Genomic DNA, 10967 nt, shown 5'->3' with positions numbered 1-10967 from the left:
AGAACAGATTTCTGTTCCTGAGAGCTGAGAGGGACTTGGGACAAGGGATGGAGTGACAGATCAAAGGGGAATGACTTTGAACTGCCACAGGGCAGGGTTAGATGGGATATTGGGAAGAAATTCCTCCCTGTGAGGGTGGGGAGGCCCTGGCACAGGGTGCCCAGAGCAGCTGTGGCATCCCTGGCAGTGTCCAGGGCCAGGTTGGACAGGGTTTGGAGCACCCTGGGATAGTGGCAGGAAGTGGAACTGGCTGATCTTTAAGGTGCCTTCCAACCCGAACCATCCTTTGATTTTTTTAATCTCTTCTACTCCCCACTCAGCCCTCCTGAGCCATAGCCCCTCTGTGCTGCTCCTCAGCCCTTTCCTTGGGAACTTGTGCTCCTTTTCCAGCTGAATCATTCAGCTGCTGCTGGGGCTCAGGTGGCTCTGCCCGCCTGGGAGCCCTCCCCAGGCTCAGAGTGGGATCAGTGTTTGCAAACAAGCAAGGAATTCCTGAGGCGTGTAAGAGTCATTTGAAGACACAGGGGAAAATCAGCTAAAACAAGCCGGGTGATTTCCTGGCTCAAGCTGTTCTGGGAAAGACACCTGGAGCTGAAATCCTGTGTCTGAGAGGTTTGCACTGGGAAGAACTGGAGGCAAGAGGCACCACGAGTGTCCTTATAAACACCAGCATCCCGTTCTGATGGTTATTTTATTGCAGAGCTCTCTGAATCTGTCACCAAATGGAGGGAGCCCCTGCCCAGCCCAGGAGCCCCAGGCAGCCCTGCCATGAGGAGCTCAAACAGCACGGGTGGGGAGGGACGAGGAAAAGCAGTGCTGCCCTCCTCGTTTTCCTGGGATGTGGAGGGAAGGGTTGGGAGCAGGTTGCTCATGGAGCTGGTGGCAGAGGCGCCTGACAGTTCTCAGAGGAGAAACTCCAAGCTCAAAGTGTGGTGGCTGTGGCTGTGCTCTCATGGCCACAGGGCTCGCTCTGGGGTCGGGATGGAGGCACCTGGAGGAGCCTTTCCTTGTCCCGCTCTCCCTGCTTAGGAGGACACTGAGCGTGGAATAGCAAAGAACTTGCCCGGGATCGCTCTCCTCTCTATCTCGAGCCATAGGGAGAACAAATCCATCTCCTTGTGCTCCGTGGCCAGCTGGAAGGTGAAGCTCTGCAGCAGCGTGGTGAGGAAAAGGAAGAGCTCGATGCGGGCCAGAGCCTCCCCTGGGCACATCCGCTTCCCTGGGCACAGAGAGAGGGGGTGACTCCCACGGGGAACGAAGGCACAGGAGCGTGAGCAGACAGCCCGTGGTGAGGGTGGCTCTGTGGTGCCGCTGGGTGTTTGAGCTGGCACTCCTGGGCACGGAGCTGGCAGGGCGGGGCAGCACTGACCTGCTGAGAATGCCATGAAGGCCTCGCGCTTCCTGAACTCGCCCTTCTCATCCAAGAAGTGTCCTGGGTCCACTTTTTTGGGGTTCTCCCACTGGGTTGCATCCGAATGCACAGAGGAAAATACCGGAATAACAGGAGTGCTCTGCGGGAGAGGGGTGGGGCAGGGACGTGAGGAGGGACATCAGTACCATGCCGTGGGCTCTGCCGGGTGGGCTTAGTCAGGGGGGAGCATCCGGGGGGCACGGGGGAGCTGGGTGTGCACCCCAATGGCCAACCAGGTTCCATGGGGAGGCAGCCTGGAATGATGGCTCTGTGCCACAGGGACAACTAACGTGGGGCTCTGCTGTCCCCAAGGTCCTGCCAGTCTCTGTGCGGCTCATGAGACACAAATTACTGAGTGATTCCCATGGATTTCTGTTCAAACCCCTCTCACTGCCCCAAATCCAAAGGCAGGAGATGTTCCCTCGGCATGGGCTTTGCACACAATGCTCATGGTCACACCAGGAGGAGTGGCTGTCCCCAGATCTGCCGAGGGAGGCTGGCCTGGCCCTACACCAGGGTGGGCTCCTGCTCCAGCCCCGCAGCCTGTGGTGGGAAGAGCTGTTTGCCAGGATGGGCAAGGAAGGGACACGGGGGGCAGGGCAGGACGGGCAGTGACATTCACCTGCCCCTGCTTCGCTCTGCAAGGTCACTGCCTCCGAGGATTGGGAAAGATGTGGGGCCTTCAGATGTGCACAAACAGTGCAGGGACAAAGGCAAATCTCACTCAAGCCCTGCTGCCACCTCTCCCTTGGGGGCAGAGGCTCCGGGGCCACCCTGTGTACCTTGGGGATGGTGTAGCCCCTGAACAGGACATCCTGCGTCGTCATGCGCGGGAAGTTCTCGATGCGGGTCTTGTGGAAGCGCTGCAGCTCGTGGATCACGGCGTTGGTGTAGGGCATCCGCAGCTTGTCCTCTGTGCACGGGGCACGGCCGGTGCCCACCACGGCATCGATCTCCTGCTGGACCTTAGCTGGGGACAGCAGGGGGGGCTGGGTGCCTGCTGTGCAACCTCCCCAGAGTTTCTTCCTGGCCTCCTTGGGCGCTCATGCTAAACACGGGGATGTGCTGGAGGGGGAGCAACCTGGCCTAATCCGAAACAGTCTCTGTCCTCATCCCTCCCTGGATCAGGCAAGCTCAGAGCATCTCCCAGAGGCCGGTGCAGGGCCATCTGCACGGGCAGGGATGGAGCACAGGGAGAAGCACCCGGATCCCCCTGACCTGTGGGAACCTGTGTCCAACGGCTCCCAACCTTGGGTGACCCCACAGGGTGATTTTGGTCTGCCCCAAAACGGGACCTTCCAGGGCTGGGACTCCCTGCCCCGTGACCTCCTCAGGCACAGAGCAGCTGTGTTCTGCTGCCATACCTTGGATGTGGGGGTGCTTGGCCAGCATCAGCAGGAAGAACACCAGGGTGTTGCTGGTTGTCACCGTCCCGGCGCCAAAGAGGTTGAACACTGACATGATCAGGTCTTCTTGGCTGTACATGTTCTCTGGGCTGCCCTTCTCCTGCAAGGATGGGGTGGTGGGGAGGGATTCAGCGTTGTCTGGGTGATATTCCAGGCTGCAGCCAGGCTGGAGGGCAGCCCCCCCTCACAGCCCCGCTACCTTCTCTGCTTTCATCAGGAAACAGTCGATGTAGTCCCGGGGGCAGCTGGAGTCCAGGGTCAGCTGGTGGTACTGCACCTTCTCTCGGATGTGGTCCTTCAGCTTCTGGCAGTCGGCCAGGACCTTCTTGTGAGGCCCCGGGAGGTGGTGCATGATGCTGGGAAAGGTGTTGTACACCTGGGAAGGGAGGGGCACAGCAGGGCTCAGGGTCCTGACAGAGCCTCCCAGCCCTGCCCTCACAGCCGTGCTGTCCCATCAAAGCCAGGGAGCATCCTCAGCCCCCAAGGGCAGCAAACAGAGGGTGCTGAGCACACCAGGCTCCCACCTTGGCCACAGGGGACAGGAAGAAGCTGATGTAGTTCCCAATGGCATTGAGCAGCTCCAGGAAAGCCACGTCAGCGTAGCTGTAGCGGTTTCCGAAGACCACGGAGCAGATCACGTTGGAAACTGCGTATCTGAACATGATCATGGGCTCAAAGGCATTGCCTGCAGCCACACGAGGTGAGAAAACATCAAAAAGTCACCAGTTATTTCTCTGCTTCAAGATAGAAAACAGCCTTTCCTGCTGCTCTGAGCCCCTGGCATTGAGCCCTGGCTGATCTGTGGGCCTGACAGCCACAGCAAAGAGCCCTCCTGAGCTGTGGGCCTCCTCCATCCTCCTCCCTGCTCCTAAACCCCTCCCAGAGCTTGGGCTGAGGGAAGCAGAGGCAGCTGCAGGAAGCCCCAGAAGATGTGTTGGCACTGGCAGGAGCTGGGTTTGGTTGGAGAGGAGGACATCATCCTGAGAACCCCGAGTCGCCAGGGCAGGGTCCTTGCTGTGCATTCCCAGGCCCGCGCAGTTCAGTTCCCTATTCCTGGTCCTTTGGCAGGGAATGTTCCTCGCTTGTGGCACCAGTTCAGAGCAGGATCTCCCTCCCGGCCCTTCAGCCGTGGCTGTAGCACATCCCTGCAGCTCCTGGGTGGGATGGGGCTGGATCTCAGCCCTGCCCTGCAAGGATCACCCACACCAGGCCCTGCTAACAGCTCTGGGACCACACGTGTCCTGTGGGGCTCTCGTGTGTCCTCTGCCTCCCACAGGGCCACCAAGGACAGGACCCACGTCACCTTTGAGCCTCACCAGCACCTCCACCAGGTGCTGAGCCTCCTGCTGCACCTTCTGGGACATGGAGCTCTTCCCCATCCCGAAGTCCCGCAGGGTGCTGAGAGTGAACCTCCGCAGCTCCCGCCACTTCTTCTCATTGTTGGACACAAATCCTGGAGGGACACGGTGGAGATCAGCCCCTGCCCACCCTGCTGCTCCCAGGAATGGGGACCCTGCTCGGAGCCGGGCTGAGGAGCAACAGGGCAATAAGCCAGGGAAGGATGCACGTGAGCACAATGTCCATGAAAGATGAGGATCTCTACAGCAACTCAGAACAAAGCTGGAACTGCCTAACTGGAATGAATAAAGTCCTTGGACAAGGGGCTTAGGAGTTGAGAGGTCTTGAAGAGTGGGAAGGGGGCATGTGAGGTCTTGGCTGCCAAGCCCTTCCCTTGACTCGGGAGTGGCCATCTACTCGCCCAGAGAGATCCAGGCACTCACCGTAGTCTTTGGAGAGCTGCATCAGGAGTGGGATCTCAGGTCTGCCCCCAAACTCCTCGGAGTGTCCCACCAGGGCGTCCTTCACCGCCTCGTACCCGCAGAGCACCACCACTGGCTTCAGCCCCAGCCACACGGTGAAGATGGGGCCGTATGTGCTGCTGAGCTGGGGGGGACGGAGAGCTCTGTGAGCCGGGGTCCCACACCAGTCCCTTTGTTTCATTTCAAACTGGGACTCGAGCCCACAGCACTGGTGGATGCCCAGCAGGGAGGGGAAGTGCCTCCCTCAAAGCTGCAACTTCATCCCACTCCCAGCCCTGTCCCTGGGGGTTTTATAAGGTTGATTCTGCTCCCAGTAGGAAGGATTTAGGCAATTGTGGTAGAGATGAGGGAGGGAAGAAGAGAAAAGAAAGGCAGGAAAAGAGTCAGCCGTGGGATTCCCCTTTTATTTTGGCACAGGACATTCCCGCTATCTGTCCAGCTGGGGCTGGGAATGGGTCCAGTACTGCTGCTTGTCCCTTACCTTCTCGTAGTGCCTGTAGAGGGGCAGGACATCCTTCTGCCACAGGTTGCCCAGGATGGGCCACGGGGCTGGGCCAGGAGGCAGCCGGCTCCTCTTCCTGTCATTCCTCCAGACCAGGAACCACAGGACAGAGAGGACGAGGAGGAGAGTGACGAGCAGCCCGGCCGATCCTGCATCCATCCTCACTGCGCTGCCAAGCAGGGAAAGAACGAGGAAATTCCAGGGAGGAAACTGAGCAGAGAAGAGCGGAGCCCAAACCTGCTGTGTCTGCCCTTCCCTGCCCGGGGCAGGCACAGCCCTTCCGAGCACGAGGGCTCCGGGCTGGCGGGGGACACAGGCGCTGGTTGGTCCCGGCCGGGTGCACTCTTGTCCCCGCTGTGCTGCGACAGAGGCCTCGGGGCCGCCCGGGCACCGGGAGCTCTGCGAGACCCCGCGGGAGCGCTGGGGGAGATGGTGACTGTCCCCTCCCGCACTGCTCGGTCACCTTTGCTCGGTGCTCCCTTCTGGTGGCACTCAGAGGAAGAAGATGTCACTGTCACTGTCACCGTCCTGGCCAAGCCTTTCATGTCCCTCCAGTCACTGCCCTGCTGGTCGTCGCCTTGCTCTCCGGGGCGGTGACCCAGGAAGGGACGTTCTGGTAAACAGAGATAGCTCGGAAGGGGGGCACTGTGCCTGGCCACACGCCAGCAGGGTGACAATGTTCCATCAAACTCCCTTCTGATGGAAAATGGATCAGAAAATCGAAAAAACACTTTTTTTGGAAAGCTTTTGGGGCTCCTCTTGGGCTTTGGAGGAACATCAGCCCGAGGTGCTGTGGTTGTTTCAGGTGTGGGTTAACTCCTCCCTGGGCTCCTCCAATGTGTGTCTTGCTCTGAGCACCCACACATCTGGCTGCACACGAGCACATCTGGCACGGGCACAGCCACAACACCTCTGGTTGAGAGCACTCACAGCTCAGGTTCAGGCACAGGCCGGTTCCCAGAAAAGGATGGGATTCCTCCTGGAGGAGAAGAGGGAGGAGGTTTGGGTCCATGCTGGTCCCTGCAGAGGAAGGAGCCCCTCAGCAGAGGGAATTCGGTGGTGCTGGCAGAGGGGAGCCTGCGCTGCACCACTCCCCTGGAGCAGAGCATCTCCTGGAGCAGCCAGGGGATGAGGTTCCCCCAGGCTTTGGGGAGCCCACCCAGGCTCCCTGCCCTCCTCCTCACACCCTTCCCATCCAAGCCATTTTTCCAGCTGATTTCCAGATCGAACCTTGGGCATGGAGCAAAGCCACACCCACGGGCTCCCCTGATCCCTTGCTTGGCTTCAGCTCAGCTCAGCGGTGACACTGACACTAAGGCAATTAATGTTATCCTAATGCCACTTTCCCATGGGCATCCCGAACCCTCCAAGGTGCTCTGCTTCCCCAGGGCCTCAGTCTATGGAACGGAGGACGTGTGAACACCTCTGCAGTACATTCCAGTCTGTCCCCTCTCCCCTCTGCCAGCCCAGGCCGAGGCAGCCCCGGCAGCCACTCACCGTGAGGCCCAGAGCAGTTAATGACTGAGCTGGGAGTATTTTTGGTTGCTCTCAATAATGCAACAGCACTGGCTGAGCGGAGCCTGGCTGTAATTACAAGGCCACTGTCATTTGTCATCACTGTCACCCCGCTCGCGGTGAGGGAGCGCCATGGCAGCACGATGCCAACGCCCCTGTCACAGCCCTGGTGTCGTTTCTGGGGTTTGCTCTGGGCTGCCTCCAGAAAATCCAGTTGTGTGCACTGTTAACCAACCCCTGGGGTGAGGGACAGGCACAGTGTGATTTGTCCCTGCAATAAAGTGTGGTTTGCATGGTCCCAGGGCTTTCTCCTGGTGGGACACAGGGCATCCTCGGTGGCCAGTGAGGAGCCAAAAGCCAGCAGGGGATAAACAGTGGCCACCTCAGGGCGAACAGAGACCAGTGTGACATCAAGAGTGCCATGGTGGCAGAGTGCTGGAGCCGTGCTGGGTGCTGGCTGGAGATGGACCCCACAGGAGTGTTGTGGTCCCAGCCCTGGTGACAGCCCTGGCAGTGTGGGCACCGAGAAGGCTCTGGGCTCTGGTACCTGCAGGTCCAACACTGCACCCTCGGGGGGCTCAGCACAGCAGCACTGGGCCCTTCCTTCATCCATCTCCACATCCCAGCTAAACCAAGCCGACAGCCTGGCCAGGCTTTCCAAAGCCTGCTCATCCCACGAGCAGCACGAGGCTTTCCCCAGTGCCAGCATATTTCTCCTGGTTCATGAAACATCTCAAAGGTCTTTGGGAGCCCTGTGGGACACCAGGGGTGTGTCCTGCTGTGGGTGTGAGAGGCAGCCGGGTGGTTCTGTGTCTGCTCTGCCCAAGCAGGAAGACGTAATTCAAGAGGAAGGTGAAGCAATCCTCACTTTGCCTCAATAAATGTCATCAAACACCTGCTTTTGGTGTACTCTGGTTTTAATTGTAATGGAGCAGCAGCAGCAGGTGATCTGTACAGGGATGGCAAAGCGGAACAGAGCACAATCCCGGCATTGGGAACAGCCGTGGGAAGGGCAATGGTTAATCGGGGACTGCCAGCCTTCATTTGGATCCTTCCGTGGCTGGAAAATGAGAGCCAGACGCTCTGCCCGTTAATCAGAGTCTGCACAGAAGGCAGAGGAAGGCCGGCTCTGGCTGCAGTGCCTGCGGGATCCATCCCGCTCCAGAGCCATGCACATCCAGGGCAGGATGCCCCGAGGTCGCTGGGCCCCGGTGTGAGGACAGCCGGATCCCAGAGATCCGATAACGCTTGGGAATGCGCCAGTGGAGCGGGTCCTGCTCTGCAGGCACAGCCCTGCTGCCTCTCTGTGCACCAGAGCAGGGAACCACAGCGATGGAAATCCAGCAGCAGCACAGGGAATCATCAGCGCCGCGTCTGGGGTGACAAATGACGATGAGCTGGTGAAACTTTCCAATGGCATTTTAATTTCCAATCCCCCTCTGCTTTCCCTGCTGCCCATCCGAGGGGTGTTGAGTGTGAGGAGTGAGGGGTGGCTCTCGGGGTTTGCAGCCGCACCAGGCACTGCCCATAGAGCCTGCAGTAATTAATTGCTTAATTACCCAGCATTCATTCATTTACCCGTCCTGTAATTCCCTGGAGAGCAAGGCTGGCTGCAGCAGGGGTTTTGTGGTGGGTCTGGATTATGGGTGCAATTCCATCGGTCCAGGAAAGGAGCCTGCAGCTCTCCCTCAACCCTCCCTCCTCACAGGACTTCTCCATAAATGTGGCTCTGTTCCCGAGCAATGTCTGGAGAGGGCGAATCTTGCACTGTGCTCGTGGAGAGTGAGTGGAGCCTTGCCATGCTCCCTTTTCCCTGGTGCTGAGGTGGATCCCAGCAGGATGTCAGGGAGCTATGGGGAAAATCATCCAAAGGATGTGAAACACATGGGATTTCTTAGAACAGCTGCACTGCCCTGAAACCTTCCTGTCCTGCTGTTCCCCTTCCTGCAATAATTACGGAGAGGAGAAAAAACCCCTCCCTTCTCTGCTGCCTTGCAAACACCCCACGTCCTTACCCGAGACACGGCGCTCCTCTGCTCCCCGTTTGTGTATCTATCACATCAATAAACCTCATTGAAATGTGTTCATTCCAGTGAGAGGAGAAAGCAGCCCTCGACACAGTGGAGGGTGGTGCTCACACCCTCCCGAGCAGCTCCGGGACAGAGGCGCCCGGCCCGTGCCAGGCTGGTGACCTGGCACCGGCACCGTGTCCCTGCCCATGGGTCACGTTCCCCGGGGATCGGGAGTTCCTCCGCTGGAGAACTTCCAGCTGGAAGTGCAACACCTTCCTCTGCATTTCTGTAATTGGTGCCAGCTCTGGGATTTTGGCTTGGAGCCCCCGAAGAGCAGAGCGGGACTCGGTGCGCCTTGTGCGTCCCTACCACCGACCCTTAGGGCTTTGCGCCGGGGACGAGAGGCTCTGGCCGCCTCTGCCCCTCCTCCACATCGCCAGGTCCCCTCTCCCGGAGGATTTAACGCCTGGGCTCTGTGAGGCAGGGAGGGATCCCTGCGGAGCGGGAGCGGGAGGGAGCCGGACCCTCCGCGGGAGCCGCGGGCACAGCCCCGAGCAGCAGCGTCAGCGCTGTCCCGGCCAAAAGGGGCAGCTCCGGTGCCATATGTCACCCGCTGGCACGGGCACCGCCGGGCCAGGTGACAGATGGCAGGTGGAGCAGGGCTGCTCTTGCCGGCGGCACAGCCCCGTGGCAGGCACAGCGGCCAATTCCAGTCGGGAGAGGGGAGCAGAGGGGGCTGCAGGCCCCGGGCGGCGAGCCCTGCTTCCCGGGAATTCGCTCCTGGTCAATGCCCCAAGGGTTATTGACATTGCACAGGGACTGACGCACCGAGTGCAGAGCCTGGTGCCTCCTGGGGCTTGGGAATGGGGGATGGGATGGGATGGGATGGGATGGGATGGGATGGGATGGGATGGGATCCTGCAGAGGTTGAAGGCTCGTGCTCCAGCACAGCTCAGCCAGGACAGAGCAGGGCTTTGGTGGAGGTCACTTGACCCCACCAGCCCAGGGATAAGGGGTGGCACCAGCTCCCGGCTGCCCCCGCTGCTCCCTTCTCCCTTTCCCGCTGTTTTCCTGCTGCAGGGATTGCACAGACGCTGCTTCCAGCCCGCCCTTCATTATCTCTGCCTCCTGGAACAGCAAACAGGGAAATGCGATTAAAGCCCTCTCGCAGGGAATTTATCAGCCTGTGGGAAGGCCAGGAGCTCCCTTCTCCCGGGAGAGCACCTCCGGTGCTCCCGGGTTGTCAGCAGCACAGCAGGGCTGTGGCTCCTGCTGCCTTCACCCCACGGTGCCCATCACAGCCCGAGGAGAGGCAGGGTGGATGTGACATCGGCTGGTGGCGTGTCTGGGGAGCAGGCGGGGGCAGGAGGGCGGGATGTGGGTCAGGAGGAGCCTGCGCTGCACCTGCGGGTGGGGCCGGCGGGGCCAGCGCCAGGCTCCCGTCAGCGCCGCTCTGTCAGTGGTTTGCACTGAAATGGGCTGCTCTGACGGTAATTGGCTTTGACCCATCTGGGCCGACGCCATCAGATCTTGGAGGTTCAACGGCCCCGAGACCCTGGGGGTGGAGGGGAGGGACGGCCCTGTCACCGTGTGAAGGAGGCAGGATTAGAGCCAGCGGCAGCCGGCGCTCAGAGTGACCTTATTGGCACCACTGCGCTGGTGAAGGCAAAGAGAATCCACCCTGACAGGGTGTTTGGAGCTGCCTCTGGGCCAGGAGGAGCTGGGCACCGTTACTGTGTCCTACAGGGGTTTTCATGGTGTTGTCCATGAGTGTCACCCTTTCTGTGCCTGTGGAAGGAGCCTTTTGCTGGCACCATCTCAAAGATCGCATGGTGGGAGCTCAGCTCTGCGCCGTGAAGCTCCCTGTCCCTCTTCAAAAGAGCCAAAATTCCCTATCTCCACCCCCAGACACCACATAAAATATCTGCTTTTTCCATCCTGCAGTAATGGTGCAATTTAGAATGGAAAAACGGGGAGAGGAAGTGCTGAGCCTGCACCAGCTGATGCCAGGGGAGATGCCAGGAGCTGCCTGGCTGTAAAACATCCCCAGATCCTGAGAGAGGCTGTGGGCTGTGGTGCAGCAGCAGCATCACAGGGAGGAAAAGGCCCCCTGGGCGCCGTCCCGGGGAAAGACCCCACACTGGGCATCAGCAGAGGCTTTGGGTTCCTGCAGCAGGAGCCCCGATCCCTCACCCCCATCCCGCTGGATTGAGCTGAGCGGAGCTGGAGCTGTTGCTGGGATTGCTCCTGGTGCATCCCAGCCCAGCCAGGGAACTCAACCCCCTTCCCCTCCATCAGAGA

General features: G+C 59.9%; 1 protein-coding gene across 2 annotated transcripts; it reads right to left on the bottom strand.

Moving 5' to 3' along the window:
• Positions 1–652: 652 nt before the first annotated feature.
• Positions 653–5699, bottom strand: LOC116453595 (cytochrome P450 2C5-like). Of its 2 annotated transcripts, none has more exons than XM_032129219.1 (10): positions 5603–5699; positions 5119–5303; positions 4599–4761; positions 4121–4270; positions 3342–3502; positions 3017–3193; positions 2776–2917; positions 2194–2381; positions 1370–1511; positions 653–1219 (listed from the first exon to the last, which is right to left on the bottom strand). In XM_032129219.1, exons 1-10 carry the CDS (start codon positions 5682–5684, stop codon positions 1026–1028), a joined length of 1584 nt encoding a protein of 527 aa, XP_031985110.1. In that variant the 5' UTR covers positions 5685–5699; the 3' UTR covers positions 653–1025. The 2 variants fall into 2 exon arrangements, with proteins under 2 accessions (XP_031985110.1, XP_031985111.1); XM_032129220.1 differs by having other exon boundaries at positions 5119–5308; positions 5603–5681.
• Positions 5700–10967: the final 5268 nt, after the last annotated feature.

Source organism: Corvus moneduloides, chromosome 19 (genome assembly GCF_009650955.1).
Source record: "Corvus moneduloides isolate bCorMon1 chromosome 19, bCorMon1.pri, whole genome shotgun sequence".
Lineage (NCBI taxonomy): Eukaryota > Metazoa > Chordata > Aves > Passeriformes > Corvidae > Corvus > Corvus moneduloides.
The sequence above is the reverse complement of the archived record's forward strand: the minus strand, read 5'-3'. Positions and strand labels throughout refer to the sequence as shown.

Coding starts and splice junctions, on each gene's coding strand:
- LOC116453595 (XM_032129219.1), bottom strand. CDS start 5,684: ATGAAAGGCTTGGCCAGGACGGTGACAGTGACAGTGACATCTTCTTCC. Junction 5,304..5,602: donor GAAGGGAGCACCGAGCAAAG/GTGACCGAGCAG, acceptor TTGGCAGCGCAG/TGAGGATGGATGCAGGATCG. Junction 4,271..4,598: donor GCAGCTCTCCAAAGACTACG/GTGAGTGCCTGG, acceptor GTGTCCCTCCAG/GATTTGTGTCCAACAATGAG.